This window comes from Centropristis striata, chromosome 23 (genome assembly GCF_030273125.1).
Source record: "Centropristis striata isolate RG_2023a ecotype Rhode Island chromosome 23, C.striata_1.0, whole genome shotgun sequence".
Lineage (NCBI taxonomy): Eukaryota > Metazoa > Chordata > Actinopteri > Perciformes > Serranidae > Centropristis > Centropristis striata.
The window spans coordinates 9,156,049-9,177,413 of record NC_081539.1 but is presented as its reverse complement, the minus strand read 5'-3'; the positions used below and the strand labels follow the sequence as shown (position 1 = coordinate 9,177,413).

Here is a 21,365-nt window from a genome sequence, read left to right as displayed (position 1 = left end):
TTGCACTAAATATTGATTGAAATGGTCAGTAATGGAGTTATCAATGAAATATAAACAATGTTTATTGGGATTTTTTAGTTTCTGACTTTTTTGATAATTAAACATGCTTAGGGCTATTGCTGTTCCTGAAAAAATGAACATAACAGGAGAGTTAAATCAAGGTAAACACAAAAAGCTCAAAGCTATTTAAATGCACACAGTGCCTTGGATAAGCACTGTTAAGGCTCTATCCTGATTTAAAGGTTGTTGCTGTAATAGCGACTCATCGGTTACAAGGTAGCCTCGTCTTAAAGAATTTACCTTCATCATCTATTATTCTCTAAATGGAACTATAATTTACAAAACTAACATCATGCTGTATTTAAGAAGACTTTGAAGTAGGGACTGGGACCATAAACACATTAGAAAAACAGTTTACTGAGGTAATAAATCAAGTGAGAAGTACGGTAATTTTCTCATAGACTTCTATGCGATCAGGGTTTTTGCAACCAGTAGACCTAGAGGTTGCATCCACTTCTTTTATACACTCTGTTCAGGACATGGGAACAACATCAGTGGTCCATCTGGCAGAAGAGAGCCAGCCGAGCTTCCTGGGACCCTGGAGCCACACTGATGGCTTCGAGGTTTCGGTTAGGACGGGTCTATGTGCGTGAGAGCTGACCAAACACAACGAACATGAGCTTGACTTGATAGTAGTCTTGGATTTGAATAAAGATTGTGTGGATTCTGCAGTCTGGTCAGTGTCCACCAGTACTCAGGGGTTTTCAGATTTCAGAGACGGCCAAGAAAAAGTCCAAGTACTTCTAAGGTGCTCTGTGTCTGCAGTTACTGGCAATCACCAAAGCAACAGACAGCAGGTCACATTGCCTGCTACCGGCCAAGTATGTGTTAGTGTGTGTGTGTGTGTGTGTGTGTGTGTGTGTCTGAGAACACTTTCTATGCCGTCATCCTACTTTTAATTGATTTTAAATATGCTGCAAAGAAACTATGACACATGCACTTGCTACCACACATACAGATGAGCTCAGATAATGTGCCTTTTTTTGCCACAAGGTGTCACCAGTTAATCTGGTTATAATTAAGTTTAGCATGACTTGTAGACTGTAAAGTGCTAAGATTAAATAGGCGATGATTTCATTATGTTACATAAGTGTTTCTAGGACTCAGAATAGACAGACCTCAGCATATTTTCATCTAAAATGAACATTTAATAAAGCTGTTCCACAACACAGGTGCTGGATCTTATCTTTTACTGCCTAACAGTCAGAAAAGTGGAAGAAAAAGTATCTGTCAGAAAAGCTAAAAAAACATTGGCATAAAGACCAAATTCTGCACCTTCAACATGACAATCCCACTTTTTTGGGAGTAAAATGAAAGTAAGTTGCAGCTTCATGTCTGCATCCAGCATTTTATGCAGCTCATGCTTAAATCTGTGCCAGGAAACACACACGCATACATCTTGAGCATAAGCCAACAGTGTTTTTCCTCAACGTTATCGGTCGGAAAACACATTCAGTCGCTCAGGGATAAACAGAAATCTAAAAAAACTAGTTTGCACACCATCTTGTCTTTCACACAAACACAGACACGTGTAGATGGTGCCAGCCACACGCAGACACTTTCCAACACGCAGCATGGGGTGCAAAAATATGTGTGAATAAGTCAGTGTGGGGGAAGATATTTGTGTTTGAATGTGAGCTGGTGTGTAGCTGAACTGCTGCAGAGAGCTACTGCTGCTGCTGCGTGGCTCTTATTGCTCCTCTCCCTGAGAGGAAGATAGAAGATCTCTGGCGGAGCTGCCAGGTCAAACACTGAACAGCTGGAGACCGACAGTCGCTTCGGTTCCTCTCTGTCTGAGAGGGAGGACTGTGTGAGGAGTAGTGAGAGAGATGGAGGAGAGGAAAAGAGGATGATGTCACACTGCTTATGATGGCTGTACTGGAGGGTTGACTCTTGAGAAACAGTGGCTACATGAGGATTTCTATCCGACAAGAGGGACAGTGGATGAGTTTCTACATGGAAATTGATGGTATCTCTTGATTGATGCTGTTATTTGAAATATCTTTTGTATCATGTCCAGTCAAAATATGTAACTGATTGGCTGAAAGGTGCTAAGGAGATGAAAATTCTAATCTGTATACACGTCTGTATTCTTAAATCATCCTAAAGCTAAAAGAAGAAGATTACCTTATTAATCCCACAATGGGGAAATTCAACCTCTGCATTTAACCCATCCTTTTTTACACACAAGTGAACACACCATGCAAGGAGGAAGCTGTGCAGGGGGGTTAGGTGACTTGCTCAATGGTACTTCAGTCCTAGACCTGTCAGTACCGGGATAGAAACCGGCAACTCTCCAGTTACAAGCCCGATTCCTAACCTCTAGGCCACGGACTGCCCCTAAAAGTAGTCTTAACTGGTTGAAGTCCTAGAAGTAAGGTGCCATGTACCTTTCAACGGTTGTAAATGTCATGTTTTAGATGAGTACTTCGACACTAAAAGGGGTGATTTCACTTAACCATACCACCAGCAATGGTATTACACTTTTAACAACTAAAAGTAGTTTTCTAATCTCATAAAACATACTGGTATGGGAATCTGGGGGCTAGGAGCAAAAGTAAGCTCACAAAAATCATCAACCGGCAGCTGGTGGAACTAAACACGACCCAAAGTAGAAGGAAAGACCCACAAATACTTCAGGGCCCCTCACATCCACTAGGAATTTGAAAAACTCTTCATTTCAGATAGGCTATAGGCTATTCAGCTTATATATTTTTTCAATTGAAAATGCGTTTATCTATAGTCAGATTGCAAGAGAAATACAGTAAGAATTTCAAGCATTTACAAGCACTTAATCCAAAATCCAAGCACTTTTTAAACCTTGAAATTCAACATTAAAATTCAAGCATTTTCAAGGATTTCAAGCCCCCGTTCGAACCCTGTTTCATGTAATAATCTCACAAACGTAATACATTTTCCACAAACATAATAGCCGCTGCCTAGTACAAACTAAACACGCAATTTCCCACAAATGTAACAAATATTACGTTTGCAGGGACTTACTACGTTTGTGGGGAAGTGAAAATCTTCAACTTTCAATATTGTAACAACTTCCCACAAATGTAATAACGCAAAGAATAATGGTTGTCGTGGTTGTTTGTTTGCCTGTACCCTTGCCTTGGGTCATACACAGTACGTCTCTCATAGAGGTGGCCACAGTCTTTTTATGAAGGCTATTTTCTTTAAAAGAATGCTAAAAGTTTGGGGAAATCTATTCACAATTTAGATGTGATTCATCTAAATTCATGCTAAATTAGGAGCTAGACTTGTAGTAAAAACAACAACTTTATTGCTAGTGTTGGTCTAACAATAAAGTTGTTCTCTACACTACAAGTTTTGCAAGATCTTTAGAAATAGAGGTTTTATTTAAGATAAATTGGTATTTCAGTTAAGATGCTTTGTTCCCAGGGATCTTTGACTCAATGCCAATGGACTCATGGGATAAACTAATTGTAAATTATATCTTAATTAAAATATATACTATATTGAATTATGATACTATTGGGGAAACGACTTCCTGTTGTCTTTTTTGTCGGTCCAGTGTCCCTGCAGCCCCACCAAGCCACGATAAAGTCAATAAAACTCATTCTCTGGAGCCAGACGAAACAAATGAGTCCAAGATAAAAGTAGAGATCTTAAACGATGGTGGAATTGTGAAAAATGATGTAAATACCCACATCGCCAGACTTTCTTTTTAAACCCCAGTAGGTAGAGAAACCAGGACTCCACTGTAAGACAGAAAACTCCTGAATAAACACACTTTCTCCCTCCCTGGCTCATTTGATTTCTTTGAAACTCTTCTCAGATTCCTCTAATAAAATCTCAATGAGAGGAAAAAAGTAATAAGAACTTCTTTCCACTGTCCTGGAAAACAAACATCTTGTAGTTTGTCCGTCACGTGAACTTATATAACTGCAAATCAGACGAGAGAAAGAGGACAAAGGTTGCAGTGAAACACAGAAAAGGTCTGTTTTCTTTGTTTGTAAAGGTCACATAGCATTTAAATTTCTAGTTTAGCCACTAGGCGTGAGCTGAAAACCCACTCTGAATGTGAATGATATATGTTGAGGTCATGCTTTTCCATGACTGTTTTGATTTAATTAGTTACAAAAAATGCAGTTTAAGTTGGATAATTTTGGTGATACTAATTTAAGCTTGTGTTTTGGTACAACTTTAAGTAAACCTTATGTTTAAGTATGTCTATCATTACTTTAATCGTTTACTAGGTTAATTTTGAATGACTTTGTTTGTTTGTAAAGTAATGGTTTAGTTAAATGTTTAGTGGGATTTGTTTTGAAGACTAATGCCTGATTTTCTGTTTATGTTAAAGGTTATCAACCTATTTTAATACCACTCTGGCATAATTCTGTTTAAACCATCAAACACCAACCATCTTCAAGAAAATCAAAAATCAAAGAAAAAGTGGAAAACGAGTCGTCCTTTGCATCCTTCACGTACTGATCAAGCAGTTTTTCAAGTTTGGGCAGAGTTGTGGTCACAAAGAAGACAGAACTTGACAATGCAGAAAAAGTATTTTTTCTTGTCTATTCTCCCAATATTTATATACACTTTGGAAACATTTCAGATTCAACATCTCGATAACCCCGAAAACTGATATTTGCTGGCTCACAAACATCACCTCTACTTGCATATTCCATGCATATAACACATAATTGAATGTTATTCCCTTTGCACTCAACTATTTTCTCCTCATCATCGCTCCTGTTACACTGGGACAAATACAGCAAATCACAGATGATTGGGAGGAAAGTGCTGAAGCATTTACTGGTTTATTTTCTTTTTTACAAGAGCGCTGAGAGCAGACTGCAGCATCACGTGTTACTGTTTCTTCTCCTGGATCTCATTCCTCAGCACTTCTGTATCACACGCCCTAATCATGACCACACAGGGATTTTTTTTCTACAATTGAATAGGGATTGAAACCTCCACACTTGCATGCTTAGTATCGTTTGACGCTACTATTTTTTGATTGAAAAAAAATTGGCTCTCGCACTCACAGTTGCACTTGAGTGAAAGTCATTCAACATGAGAGGCTCAGATGAGAGATATAGCTATATTCCAAAAATGTAAATCACATACAGCTTGTCATTTATGAGCTCTCACAGGATAAGGCACTGCTCATAAACACATGCGGTCATTCATTCCTTGTCCCCTGTGGCAGTCATAAAGCTGCCAACAAAGACTTTTGTATTCATGTCTCAAATGTGAAATAGGCAGCCACCCAAACGCCACGTTTGTTTCTGTGGCGAGCGAATGATTTGACATGAGGAATAAGCAACACGCTCTCGAGACACAGAGCAGAAAAAAAAGTTCTCATGTTGCAAGAGATGATGTGCACAGATGCAGAGGAGATATCATAGACTGCGACTCAGCGACTCCTTTAAGTGTCTGTTAGTCCAACCAAACGCTGAACAAGACATTTTTAATGAAGAAAACGCTCAAATAAACTGTCATTAAGTGAAAATACAGTGAAAGGGTCAAAGTTATGAGACCAAAGCGGTTAACGTCCTTTTTTATATATACAGTCATGGAAAAAATTATTAGACCACCCTTGTTTTCTTCACTTTATTGTTAATTTTAATGCCTGGTACAACTAAAGGTACATTTGTTTGGATAAAATATAATGATAACAACAAAAATAGCTCATTAGAGTTTAATTTAGGAGCTGATATCTAGCCATTTTCCATGGTTTTCTTGATAATGATTTTTGTTGTTGTTATTATTTTTTTCAGGACTGTATATATAACTTTATTGACACGTTGCCGTGGATACATACACATTGCTTTTCTTCTCTTCTGATGAACAGCTCGCCTTGTTAGTGACCGAATCATACGATAATTTTTTTTTTCAAATCACATGATCATTTATCTTCTGTTTTCTTCTAAATGAGGTCATTATTTACACTATTAAAATCATATTGTCTTGAAGAAGATTTTTTACTAGCAATTGAGACCATAGTGTTTTTTTTATTCTGAGGGAATAAATCAAGTGAGAAGTTTTCTCATTTTGTATTGAAATGAATGGACCCAAATGCTTCTGCAGCAGCCGTCAGCGCCCCCTGTTGGAATTTTCGGTAGAATTCAGCTTAAGACACTTCCTGCTTTGCCTCACTGCTCAGACCCGGAGGTTGCAGACTGGGAGATACACATAATAATAAATCTTGACTCACCACAAACCTGGCCAGGCCCGTGCCCCCGGCATTCCCCACGAAGATCCCCGAGCTGGCCTCGAAGGTCAGCGGCTGAGGGCTCCTGCTGAAGGCGACACGGTGGTATTCCTCACAGTCCATGTAGAGACGCACCTGAGAGACACACGCACGCTTAATTATTGCAAGCAAATGATAACAAATAAAACATCTGCAGAAGAGACTTTAATCCCCTGCAGATACATATATAGTCACACTTTACGACAACCTTGCCACAAATTAAACAAACATCTGTCAGAGATAAAAGTGACACATGTTGCCTACTTGTGAAGATTTTAAAAAGTTCTCACTTTAGAAAAACTTCGGCCATGCGGACAACAAAGATTTGCATCTAAATATTGTTAAAGAAAACACCTGGTGAATTCTGATTTTCTCTTATTGTAAACAAATCCGATAAAAACTAATAAAAAGTTAATTTAACCTTATAACAAGTATTGTTTTTGCAGCCAAAGCCTGATGGCTATTTTTGAGTTTTTTCAGAGCTGTGTCCACTATTTTTGTAGTGTTGTGCAGCAAAATAAGGTGAAAATAAGAAGAAAAAGTTTCTGCAGATACAGACACAGCTACAAACCTCTAGTGGGAAGTGGATGTAACCTCTAGGTCTGAAATGTTCTTCTATCTAATGGCCAGCAGGTGGTGATTCTACAGATTGCATAAAAGTCTATGAGAAAATTACTCTACTTCTCACTTGATTTATTACCTCAGTAAACTTTTTTTCCTAATGTGTTTATGGTCTCAATCCCTGTGGCGATTGAGAGAGATTACTTCATGAGTTTGTTGAAAACTTTTAAGTACTTCCTTTTTTTTCTTCTTTTTTACAGGATAATCCTGCATAGTACATCTTTAATGTTTCTGGAAAATACATTTTAAATAAACAGTTTTTTCTGCATGCAAAATGGATCTCATCTCCCTAATTTTTACTGCAGGAATGAGAAGATCCAGCAAAACTTGTCATTAAAATAATAATACCGATACATATATTGATGCTGAAATGCCAATATAAACCCACCTCTGCCCCCTGGACGGTCAGAGTGAACCTCGCCCATCTTCCTGTCAGGTCTCCCATCTTGAATGAAGCTGCTTCCTGCGTGCCGCCTCTTGTTCCCGGGTCGGTGTAGTACAGTACGACTCTCTGGGAACCATCCTCCACCTCGGACAACGCTACACCTAAGTGCACAATCTTACAAAGAAAAAGGAAATAGTTTATTATTTAGGAAATAATTTACTATCTGTTTGTATGATATATAGACTAATGCTTCTGTAAAAACCTTCAGAATATAATGAGTTCACACAGTGAGGCAGATGTAGCAATATGATTTATCTTCTCAATTAGTGCTGGATGGGAAAAATGAATTTAGGAAAGTGAAAAGAGAGATTTCACACTACAGGTCAGTAGGGTATTTTTTTTTTTTTTAACTTACTGATATCACCATGAAACTTCCCCTGTTTGTGATTTACATTTAGACAATCTTTTTATTGCATCATATTTGCATATTAATGTTTAGATATGTAAATGAGATGTTAACTAGTTCAATAGAAAAGGTATTAACAGGAAAACAGAGGAGTAGAGATTAGGATTTATGTTGCCAACCTTTTGGTAAGCATCTGTGATGGCGAACAGCACGCCGCCCCGCCGCGTGGTCGGTTTAGCTGTGACCGTGATGGCGAAGTCGTGGTAGAATGGATCGGGGATGAAGGACTTTGTGAGGCGGCCCACGTTGGCGTCCGGGCCGAAGCTGTAGGCGGGGTAACCCTCGAAGCCCGTGACGAAGGAGACGGAGGGAGGAAGAGGGACGCCGATCAGCTCCGTCAGGTCCAAGGCGCCCTGAGAGCCGCGCTCTGCAAAACACAAACAGGGAAACCACGTCAGTGGGTTTTTTTAAAGAGCAAACTTAAGACTTATCTTTTTAATTTGGCTTTCACCTGAACCATTTTTAGAGATTTTTTCTGCTCATGCATCTTAGTGTTATAACATCTTCCCTTTTATTAATTAATTAATTAATTAATTAATTTGCTACCATTTATTAGTATATATATATATATATATATATATATATATATTTTTTTTTTTTTTTTTTTAATTATTATTATTTTTATTTATTTATTTATTAATCATGCTCTATTTCTTAAGTATTTATTTATTGTTTTATCTTTTTTATCTAGTTTTTTTTAATTATTTAAAACATTTTAATCTTATTTTATTTTATCTTACCTTACTTTATTTTTTTATCTAATTAATTTCTAACCTGCCTCCAGTGTTTCCTCACTGCTCCATGTTGAGCAGTGTGTTTGCTTGTTTCTATGTTTCGTTATTTTTATCTTTAATATTATTATTATTATTATTACTTTCTCCTTTTTTATGTAAAGCACTTTGTGTTGCATCTCTCTTGTATGAAATGTGCTATACAAATAAAGTCTGATTGATTGATTGATGGAGGGGAAAATAAATAAATACATTTCTCACGCAGCCAAGTGTATCACAGAGTGCATCATTTTCCTTCTGACACCTCTGAAAAATAAAAAATAAACTGAGTTTATAAATGGAATCAAACAAAGATGTAGGAGAAGTGTGATTGCTGCCATACGCTCATATCGGAACAACAAGAGGTGAACTCAACGTCACTGGTGCAAAACTAGGCATTTCGTGCATTTGCTGCCAAAAAAGCCTCTTTTATCTCAGTCACTGCAATTAGTGTGTTAATGATGTGTGACAAATGCTGTTTGTCTGAGAGCAAGAAGTTAAAATCGTGTGATATCTGAACAATGAGCTTTCTCTTTCTAACCACACTGTTATATGTTCATATTGATAGACATATCTGGGTTATTATAAGGTTTCTGCTTTGCAAAAGTCAGAAAAAGAGTCGCAAAAGGCCAGATTGTCTATGTGTGGTAACATTTTATAATAATCAATGTGAATAAATAGTAACTTAATTAAACTTGAACAATAGTTATGTTACAAAATTACAGTTAATGATGTTTGCCAATTATTACTACACTATAATAAGGTATTTAACAGCTTATTGTTGCACCGATTGTAACATTTTACATACTATATTAGGTGTTTTTCTTTAATTTGATGTTTTTTAAAATGAAGTAATCATATGTATAAGTCGACTTAAATACGATGTAGGTGGATGAGGTATTTCATTTTATTTTTTTTTTGGTTCCATCATTTGACATCTTGCCAACCGTTATTTGTCACTGACCCAAATATCACTTAGTAAATGTGTGTTAGTCATATAACAGATATAACTGGACACAGAGCAGACGAGGGGCCGGACAGCAGGAGCTCTGGTTGGTATCTTTGTCCAGACGAAACATAATGAAGCTGCCGTGTGTGTGTGTGTGTGTGTGTGTGTGTGTGTGTACTGTGCTGCTCGCTCTGTGTTTGACGGGTTTGTGAAGGTGACAGCGTCCACAATCCATAGAGAGGCAGCGCTCGACCTACAGCTCATTTCTGCCCCGGGGCCCCCTAGTGGGTTAATCCAGCCATGGGTCATGGGACTGATATGTTATCCTAGAAATTAAAGCATTCCACAGTTCACACAGTGAGGCAGATGTAGCTATTGTATGATTTATCTTTTCAATTAGTGCTGAATGGGAAAAATTAATGTAGGAAAGTGATTTTCTACAGACACTACAGGTGAATAGGGTTTTTTTTTTTAAAGCTCAACAAAGTAAATTACAAGTCTGACTCACGGTCAAAAGACTGTGTTGCTTCCACCATGTTCTGACTCTAAAAAAAACGAAACTTAAGACACTGTCAGTTACCGTAGTTACCACTACATAGTGACATCACAATGTAAAATTTAAAGCATAGAAACAATTTTAACCCTTTAAACATTACTAATTGTATATTTTAAACTAACATACTCTAAGCATTGCATGAATTACAATGAAATTGTCATCATTCATTTTTTAACTGTTTTTAACTGAAATTATTATTGCTGAACTGGCCCTTACAGACAGATTTCACACTACAGGTCAATAGGGTATTTTTTTTCACCACAAAACTTCCCCTTATTGTTATTTACATTTAGACAATCTTTTTTTGCATTTTAAGTTTTCTGAAATGTTATGTTTAGATATGCAAATGAGGTGTTAACTCGTTAAATATGCGCTAACTTGCATCTATTTCCAGGACATAAATCTGAACATTAGATAAAGCAAATTTCAAAGTTATTATTTTATTTTGTTGATATATGAGATTCAAAGTTTTTTTTCAGGAGGAGATTGGGAAATCTCCTTTTATCATTTCATAAATCAAGAAACACTGTCAAAACTAGTTAAAAATCTATTTTCGCCATGTTTTTAGGAACAAGATGTTTTAAAAGTGAGGTCATGAATGATATATAGACAAACCTCCCTGTAAAAACCTTAAGAATATGGAAGAAAACTGGTAAGTTTAGTGTCTGTATGTGGAGCTGAAGTTGAGATTTATGAGGGAAAAGTAATTTTGAGAAAATGGCCTTTAAAAGGTTTTTATACGTTTTTAATGGAAATTACTATTTAAAGATAAGCTGTTGAATCTAAAAAAAAAACATATAGAAAATGCAAAACACATAATATTGTGCAGGAGAGTGGGAGATTTCTAACGATAACTGGTTTAGACTAAGTTTGCAGTACTACACATTGCAGTAGAACTCACTTTTAGTGAATTTAGGAGAAATCTATAGTTAAATATACACCTAAATGTTTGATTTGGATGTTTTCTTTCCACTATTCTGCAAAAAGAAGCCTAAAAAAATCAATATTGTTGATGTTGTTGTGCCTGTAGTGTCTCTAGGGACATTCCAACCATCCTTGTTTCTGTCTTTAGACATTTTAAAGTTTGACAACATGTCCGATACACCCCATAAAGTTTGCCAAGAGGGCGAAGAGGGTCTTCCATCTGTCTCACTCCCCCACCCATGTCATCTTCCCATTACTGTATGAACGGCTGAATGCACACTCGCCTTCTTCTTCCTCTGCCTGTCATACACACACACACACACACACACACACACACACACACACACACACACACACACACACACACACACACACACACACACACACACACACACACAGTCTTCCAGTGTGCCAGACACTTATTTTTTTTCTCCTACAGACATGCAAGCACGTTGTGAATGCCCACCTACTGTACCACAACATCTCTTTCCTCCTCCTCTCAACAGACACACACAGTCCCATCCACACCTGGTTCTAGTTAGCGGGAAGACCCCTGGAACAATCGTCTGTTCTTCCAGAGCGTTTTGGGCAGCGGGGCACAGAGGCTGGGCATCTGGAAGGCATTAGGTTAGACTAATACACACGTGCTGCGCAGTGGCAGCTCCTGTAAATTAGGCCTGCCGTGTGGCATGTGTGTAAAGACGAAGAGAGCAGGGAAAAGAGTGGAAACAGTAACACTTCCATGAGTGTGTGTGTGTGTGTGTGGCCAGTTAGGCTCCCCACAGGAAGAGAGGCACACTTCTTCCCCCATGCATTAATTGGATTGAAACCCCTACAGACTGTGGCAATTAAAAAATAACAATGAAGTGCAACTCACACCGTTCTGCTGCATAACCTCCACCGGAGCTGAATACTGTAACCGAGAGCTTCTTCTTTTCAGACATTGTCTCGGTCATAGCCGACGCTCCTAGAGCTTCATTGCTCTCTCCATCCCCTCAGTCCGTACAAAATTAGGTATAAAAAAAAGCTTTCTCTTATTCTGCAGGAACTGAAGCTTTCCAGCTTGATTCCCATGGGGGATTTTAATTTAAAATAAAGAGAGACAAAAGAAAGAACGCCTGCGGGGGTCTGCTCTTCTTCTTATTTATAGTTTTTAAAGTTCTTAGAAATAACAATTTGGCACCGCACTTATCACTTCAGGACCGGTGTCCTCCCTTTATCAGGCAAAGAACTATATTTGGTAACATGAGCAGACATCTATAACAGGTCTCCTCGCTCTCCATGAGCTCATAGAACCACATGGATTTCTACATCACAGATAGTGACACTGTGGCATCTGACCAATCAGTAAATCATACAAGATTCAAGCTTTCCTTTATTGTCATTGTATTAAAAAAGTATACAACTAAATTCACGTGTGCTTCTCATATACAAGGTGCTTTAAAAAAAGACATTCAGACATTACGCATATGTAATAAGTAGTCTAAAAAGATAATAAATAGTTTAAAGGTAAAAGATAAAGTGGTGATGGATGCAAATTATGTGTTATTGTCTATTTAGTTGCTGTGGGAAAGAGACTATAATACATATAATAATAATGATGACTCAATTGACCTCGATTTGCAATATAAAAATGAAACATTTTGCAAAAAGTCTTGTAATATCCTCCAATAACACTTCAGGGTTGACGTTTTCAATTTCCTAGGGGACTATAAAGGGTTAACTGTACTTTTGAACTTTGTGTTGCTGTATGTCCTCAACAGGTCTCTCTTGAGACAATGAAGCCGTTATATTTACGCCTCTGAGAAGTTTCGCCTTTAAAATGTGCACAACTTGAGTTAGCGATAGCACAAAGTTGGCTTCTGGACTTTACTGCCATGACTGCCCCTAACCGTGACTTCAGACGGCTCCATTGTTGTTATTCACACAAATGATTTTAGGACTTATCCACCAAGTAGAGAGCTTTTTGAAAGCTCTGTTTGGGTGCAAAATATGTCGGCTTATTGCAGACAGGAGGCCAAAAAGAAAAAGCTGTGTCTTCAGATTTTCCAGGATGTAGCCTTGCAGTAGCTTAATTTTCACAAGTCAAGCCAGAATGTGAATGCGATTGTAATTAAGACGTCAAAGTGACTAAATGTCATAAACCCTGGAAGCATGTTCAGTAATTGTACTTCTCTGGAGAGGAATTTAATTCAGACTTTCTTGTCTTAACTTTGAGGCACTTATCTTATTAATCAGACGCAGTGAAATCTAAGCAGACTAAAACAAGCAGTATTTTCCACTTTGACCCATTTCTGATTCCAGAGATCAGGAATTGATGATTGGCTTGTTGGCCGGCGAACACCAGACCCTCTACCGTGTCTGTGCTAAAGTCCTGCCAAAGTGTGTCGGCCAACATTCCCACAGCTCAGCCTGTCCCTTCGCTCCATCTGTGCCCAAAAGTGACATCACTGCAGATGTTCCTCTGCTGGGTCAGAGACTGAACAGCTGGACAGCTCGCCATGAAAACCAAAAACATGACAAACAGTTCTCGCGATGCAGCAGGAGCCAGAAATCAGCGTTCCTATTTGTATGCAAACAGCTGATAATGTTGAAGAAATGTGGCTGTGTCGATTATTTATGAATGTCCTCATGTTAAGAATATGAAAATGTAAAATATCCCCAGCGCGAGACGCTGCTGCTGTCAGCTGTGAGAAACTTGTGAGTAATTCGGGTCAGGGTGTGACCGCTCTGTGTAATCAGGCTTGGCTGAGTCGGAGCACCACCTGCACTGGAACAGAGCGAGAGAAAGAAAGTAAGAAGGAAAGACAGCAGAGGAGATGAGGAGGCTCAGGAGAGACAGTATATGTCCACTAGCTAGTGTTCACAGTAATAACTTCAAGGTGTGTGAATGAAGAACAAGATGCTGACATGTGATTAAGTCTGAGTCAGTGAGGAATACGGCTGGCTTTAGTCGGGTGAACTCCCTTTTCTTGGGAAGAGGAGGATGTGTCGGACAACTGGCTCACAAATGACACGGGGATGAGTTAAAATGGGATTTTAGTGCAGACAAAGTAGTTAAAACTGTAAATACTTGCACTGTAAGTATGATTTATATACAGTCTGTCAAACACTACTATCAAATTATTATGGCAAACAACCGTAACTTATTTAACAGATAATTTCTTTAACAATACAGATGATATACATTAACATATCTGTAAAAAATATATATCTGTAGATTTTTTTCATTTTTAACTTTAATATGATAGTAAGTGTTTTTGGCAACTTTTGCTGCTAGATTTTTTTACATTGTTTTGCATAACAAGTTTTTTATCACATTTTTCTTAGATTTCTTTTTACATTTTTCTTAGATTTCTTTTTACATTTTTCTTAGATTTCTTCATATATTAGAAGTCTTTGCATTACAAGCTTTTTTTAATTTCTTTTAATTTCTCAGGAAACATTTTCCTTTTTTAAGATTTCCTTTTTTTCCTTTTTACATTTTTCTTAGATTTCTTTATATATACACATTTTAGAAATCTTTTCTCATTTCTTTTTACATTAATTTGAAGTTTCACTGTAAAAAAAGAAAGTTGCCTTCATTTTACATTTTTGCAATAATATGTAATAAGTCATTTTTAGGTTTTTCAGGTTTTACCAACTCATTTTTACTGCCATTTCTGCTCTGTTGTATTATAAATTGAATATATTTTAATATTTTCTTCTTCTTTGAAAGAGTAAACTTGCATTATAATTCCATTGTCATTATATCAGAGACATAAATTGGTCTAAAAAAATACAACAATATCATTTACTGCCATTATTTCTGGGACAATACATCATCTAACAAAAATAGCAACCATGACAGACCCATATGTGGCATTACTACAGAGAAGAAATTGAGGAGGCAGAGGCAAAAATGTCTATAAGCCCAAAACGTGAGTGCTCATCTAAAACAACATTTCTTTTTCTCCTGGCTGGTAGCACCCTCAAGAATTTCACGAGACTCAATACAACGGAAATGAGTAGAGCCGGTTTCTTCCTCTGCTCTGCATAAGAAACGTTTCAGCAGAGACAGTAAGGATCAGTGGGATTTAAGTGTCAGCAGTTGAGAAAAAAAGACAAAAAATGAAAAAATGCAACATATTAAAACTCAGACAGACCTCCATGTCTCAACTGACAGCAGCTTCAGCAGAATAAACACAGCTGCATTAAAGGAAATCACGACTGAGGGATGAATATTCTTTTCTGTTCCCAAATAAGAAACATTTAAGTACACAGGGTCATTGTCCTGCATGTGTGTGAGGGTGTGTGTGTTTATAGGGCATCTTGTGTTTGCATGCCTGCTCTCCACAGGCCTGTTTCTTAAATGGGTCAGTGTGTTTAGGGAGACTGAGAAAGTCCCTGTGTGACACATTGTTATAGCAAAATCCAGACGGTTATGAATAGCAGAAAGTGCAGTGCCCTGCTCTTACATAAGCACCACTTAAATCTGCTATTTCACAATGGAGCCACTCTCAGAAAAAGACTTTCTTAATAAAATGTTGACAGCACAACATCTGTTACCCTGGCAGTGAATATAGATGCTTTTACTACTTCTACTGAGTGAAATAGTGCATTTGCATTACTGTTTCAGTATATATGTTGTCTGCTGCCCCAAAATATGCCATTCTAGGGATAAATACAAAGCTCAATATTACAGAAATACAACTGCAGCTCATTTTGAGTGAAAACAGATGAAACCAAACAGTACTCAAAATAACAAAATGTTTTCAAAGGAGCCATATTGTAATAATTTCAAGGTTCAACTTGGGTTTTGAGTTTCCATGAGAACATGTTTAGATGATTTAAATGTTCCAAAAACACAATATTTTTCTCATACTGTCTGCTTAAATATACCTGTATTCACCCTCAGTTTGAAACACTTCGTTTTAGTGCCTGTCTCTTTAAGGCCACTCATGAAGAAGCCAGTCTGCTCTGATTGCAGCAAAAACTCATGATTTAAACGACAGAATAGGTCGTTTGTCATGGTATAGATTGTCCTAAAATTAAGCACACCTCATTATACATGCATGTAAAGTTCGCAGTTGTAAAAAGAAGGCTGCAGTTTAGTTGTAATTAGGCGACAAAACCACTGAAAACCACTGATCTAGTTTGAGGGCCAAAAAAACTCCCTGGTAAGGCAATATAAAAGCAGGGGAGGACAGTCTCAAAGTGAATATGGCTCGTATTTTCCTGGCTGTACAAACGATCTATGGGGTCGTTTTTGAGAAATTAGGTGCGCCTTTGCAAAGGTAATACCCAATTTGTGAGTAGAGAAACTCAGATGGAAGGTGTTAAATTCTAATGTAACTGCATGGGACATAGGAAATCTGATTGGCTTGTTAAATAATATGTTTTCTGATCCAGAAGCCTGCAAAAAACTGTCTAAGTTGTCTTTTTTGTTGGTTGTCAGGCACCCCAGATACCCAAATGTATGTGCACAAGCACTGAAAAAGTGAGTTTTTAAGTGCTATGTCCCCTTTAAAATAACATCAGGGTAGAGTAGGAAAAACTCTTTGTGCACCACTACTGATATCATGTTTTTACTTGAGGAGAAAGACTCAATAAAGCACACACACACATATGCGAAATAACATAATAATACACACATGCATTGCACTCAAGATGGATTAAAGTCTTGTGCAGGATGTGCACTTTTATGACACTACAGTCCATGCAACTAAAAGGTGACTTTAAGTTCAGTATGACTGATTGAAACTGCAGGACTTTTCCAGGTTCTGGACAGAGTACAGGGATCGTGGGCTCTGTAGGATTGGATAAGGTGTATACCATACTGCAGCTCCAGTTTTGGCTTGAAAGCATGTGTTTTTTACTTGGACTTGGCTGAGATATAAAGATACAGTATTGGGGCTCGATCAGAAAGAACAAAAAAAAAAAAAAAATGGAGAAAAAGGTCATAATAATGTGGCGATGATGGACACTGTATTTGGACAGCTCTAAATGGAGCCGGCCAAAGTCCCTCAGCTGTCAGTCAGTCCACAGCAGTTTGTAATGAGCTGTCACGTCTGAGTAAAATCTAATCAAAGCTCAATCATCTATAACTCCACATCACTGCTATAGGATCATGCTTTGTGCACCTTTATTATGTGCATGTGCAGATATGTACAAACATTCACATGCATGCAGCAAACTTTGTTTTTAGTGCAAACCATCCAGAACAAGGCTCATAAACTGTAACCAAGTATTTGGAGATGCAAAACCTCAATGTTAGACAGCAAATCCTCTGCGGCTGTGGTCACACCACATCTTACAAACACACTGTTCTCGCTCCCAGGCTCATGTCAACGTTAACCCGGTCTACTCTGATCCCAAACATCTTAATTTGACTTGAAAAAAAATGGTTAATGGCATAATCTTTGCTTGACATTCACCTAAAAGTTTGTAATTATGAGTTATGATGTGAAATCAAACCAAGAGGACAATACAAATGGAAACAGAGTTGTTTAATAATGTGAATTTGTTCATTTATTGTATAAAAGTTAACTTTGTGGCAGGCAACTTATTGAAATTTGAATTTCTGAGTGTCCCTGAATGCAACAGCAGATAAAAGCGGCTGTTAACAATTGCATCACCAGGCAACAATAACTTTCTTTTAGCAAAAACAGAAAGCAAACAAAAACTTAATGTGGATTTGATTAAATCCAATAGCTGCTTTGGTATAAGGAAATGAATCATAGACATTGATAATTTGGGAAATCATTATTGTTAAGCACACATGGTTTGTAGTTAACTGACAAAAAAATAAAATATTTTGAAGATGTTATGGACCACAACAGTCAATTTACATCTGTTTAATAAAATGATATAAAAAAATGAAAGTTATTTTGCATATAATTTCTTTAAAAATGCAGATAATATACAGTAAATTTCTGTGTTAAAAATATATAAATCTGGTGAATATCTAAACTAAATAAATAATTTAAAAAATGTATTATTTTGATGTGACTTTTCACTTTTTTTTAAGCTATCTTTTCACGTTTTATTTTTTTTACATTAAATTGAAAGTTTGACGTTAAGGAAGTTGCTGTTCTATTACATTCAGGAACATGAAACATATTTTTCTGTTGTTTTTTTCTTTTTACATCAAATTTAAAGTTTTACTGTAAAAAAAAAAAAAAAAATTATTTTATTTTTTTTACTATATATAATTCTCTGTGTTTACTTCATGGTTTATATCTGTATTAAACTTTTTTCTTTTCTTAATGCACCCTAATGTAGAAAAAACAAAGCATGCATACTTTTTGAAAATCATTAGCAGTATTATTAAGCAAGTTTTAAGATGTTACGAACCTCAAGAGTTATCTGTCTAATTCTAAAGAGGCTTACTGACGCCCCCCTTAGATCTGTACGTTTAAAAAAAACAAAATAAATAACCATAATAGATAAATAATCAGGGATTTCCTCTCTATTCTGCCCTGTTCTCCAACAACAGATTAACTGTTTGGGGGCCTCAAGTCTTTCCTTCAGGTAGACAAAACAACATCCTTTCATTCAGCGGCTCGCAGCGTTTGATTGACAGCTCAGAGGTGATGTCAGCCATGTGTTGCAGCGAAAAAGCAGGAAGTTGGAGGTAATTTGCTGAGACCACACAGCCTGTGTATTTAACTTGAGGACGCATACGAGCGTGTGTGTGACCAGGTGAGGCTCCAGGCCTCACATTCAGCACAAAGCTGCTCTGTAAAGTGTCAAGTCAGTGCAGCCATTAAGAAGAGCGGAGCGGACTCAAGTGTTAACGCTCTCGCTGTGATCAAAGACGCTGAGCTCAGCGATGAATGGATCTGGTTCAGGGTGATGTCAGAAACAAAGGCACTGTTTTTTAAACTTGTATGAATGTCTGACAGCAGAGATTAAACAATGGAATATTATTTATAGGTCTTAAAAAAAGGGAAATAGTCAGGCTGCTTAGCAAAATAAAGGGGGCACACCGGACAAAAGCACAATTTTTTTTTCCACATGCTCTCCGTCACCATAAGTTTAAATTTTTGATGGGAGCCACAAGATTGCCGATCGGAGATGGCAGCCATATAAAGTCTATGAGAACCAATATATCTTCCAAGCCACTTAGAAGGTCAATCTTGGTGTCAAAATATACATTTTCTGGGTCAAGGAATCCATTAAAGCTATTGAGAATATCACTAGATGATTATTTGATCAAATAGATATGTTCATTCTGTTATTTTATATTAATATAGGCTATGTCCGACTGCTTAGAACTGAGTTGGAAATTACTTATACATGGCTAAAATGAACATATCTATTTGAAAATGTATGATATTATTTGTTGATTTATGAGGTTAAAATATGTGGATACTTTTGTGGAGATTAAAGTGGTACATTTACAGGAAAAATCTGAATTAAAGTCATACATTTGCAAGAAAAAAATAGATTTAGGCATAATATACAAGACGAGATGGTAGATCCATCAATGAAAAGTAAAATGATGTGGTTCATTGATAGAAGTTTTATTTCTTGTAAAATTGTGTTTTTTCATAAAGGTAAGACTTCAATATTATAATTTCTTTCCCCCACAATGTACAACTCGAGTTTTTCCCATAAATTCACAGCTTTAATCTCTTCAATTGGCGCTATATGCACCATCATAGTTCCACTCTTTGGAGTCAATGAATCCAAAGAATTGTTGTATAATGGGAATGTGGCGGTCATGCTAAAGTACAAATGAGAGATTCATATACCTTAGGAATGAGGTAGCACCTGTGCATGTGACTCTGCTGTATGTTAGGAATGTGATAGTTCTGCTCAGATAGGAAAAAGAAGCCAGCGTGCCTTCCATGTGCACAGAAAGAACAAATGATGAATGTCTCAAAGTCAGCCAGCTACCAGATTTGTGTAATTTGATGCAGCTTTTCATGCAAGTTTTGATCCAAAACAGACAGTTTGTGGTTGATATTGCACCCACTTAGTGGTACCAATGGGAAAAACAGATTCCATGGTGTTGCAAGCACCTTAGTGCCGCAACAGAACAATATGTATCACACATGGAGAGGAATACTGTGAAGATGATTTGCATGGGAAATTTTTTTCCTACTGTTAAGGAGGCGGGCTCATCCACAGATTAAACTATAAATTAAAACTATACACACTATAAACGCATCTCTTTCTAGTGGTAATAACCATGCAGATAGTTTTGGTATTAGTTTTATTTATCGACATTTCAAAAAATGTTTCTCTGAGTTTTATTTGGGAGTAGGGTTGCAAAGGGATGGGAAATTTCTGGTAAATTTCCAGAAACTTTCCATGGGAAGCTAAACTGGAGAATTTTGGAAATATTCAAAATAAAAAAAAATTACATTTCAACATATTTATTTGTAAGCACAACTTTATCAAGTTTTGATCATTTTATTGAACAATCAATTATTTCATTGAACAACAAAAACATGAATGTTGGGTTTAATATTAGTCACCCCCCCTCCCCCGACCCCACCCATTCAAAAATAAAAAAATTGCCAAAAGTCCCTATCAACATGTAAAATAATTAAACATGTGATAGAGGAATGCCCAGTGCATGTAGGGGGTGTGGCCTATACAAGGGGCGTGGCCTCAGCAGTGAGGAATATTGAGGAATAGCAGATATTCAAGTGTACTTGCATGAAATCTGGTTGTTTTAGTCAAGATTATGCTAAAATAGATTTTCCCCAAGTTCCCTGTTCCCTTGTCAACCTTCAATTATTGGTAAATTCCCTGTTTACTCCCATAAATTCCAGTTAATTATCATGGAAAGTTTCCAACTTTGAAAATTCCTGGAGTTTTGCAACCCTATTTGTGATGCATGGAAAACAACTTGACTTTTCTGGATCAGTCTCCTGAATAATAAGCATATTTTACATCAAATACTGCTGACAGTGTATGAATCTCAACCCAATATTATCTGTATGCAAATAATTTAGATTTTTTTGTATTTAGGGTGCAATTTCAAGCATAAATCACAAGTAGGAGTGACAAGTTACAAGAGTGAACTGTAAATTCACCCTGGATACATCTATATGTAGTCCTTAGGAAGCACAGTTACAATGGAGTCCTTCATATATACTCGGAAATGCAAATAGATATCTGGAGCTGCCATGTGGAGTTTCCGAATTGGGAATTTACCTGGTGCAGCTTTAATGTACAGAAGAAGTATAAAAGAGGCTTGTTCTCAGTTTGGTCTGATCCGGAAAGTTCACGTAATGTGAAGAGACAGTAGGTTCCTGTGAACAGAGTTTGTTGTGACCTCTCAAAAACCTCGGCAAAGAGTCCAATTTATATAAAGATCCTAACATATATTTAAAAGTACAATCATTAATAAGTTTGTAACCGTGACATGGATGAGAGCAAACAGTTGGCTCCAGCAGTCCTTGTTAAAGTA

At 37.1% G+C, this 21,365-nt stretch overlaps 1 protein-coding gene across 1 annotated transcript in view; it reads right to left on the bottom strand.

The window, feature by feature from the left end:
• Positions 1-21,365, bottom strand: part of LOC131962033 (collagen alpha-1(XVIII) chain-like) — an 81,857-nt gene that overhangs the window by 29,173 nt on the left and 31,319 nt on the right. The window contains exons 3-5 of the mRNA XM_059326982.1: positions 7,878-8,125; positions 7,296-7,466; positions 6,251-6,382 (exon numbers count right to left, since the gene is read on the bottom strand). Coding sequence (XP_059182965.1) covers positions 6,251-6,382; positions 7,296-7,466; positions 7,878-8,125 — 551 coding nt within the window. The remainder of the gene's footprint in view (positions 1-6,250; positions 6,383-7,295; positions 7,467-7,877; positions 8,126-21,365) is intronic.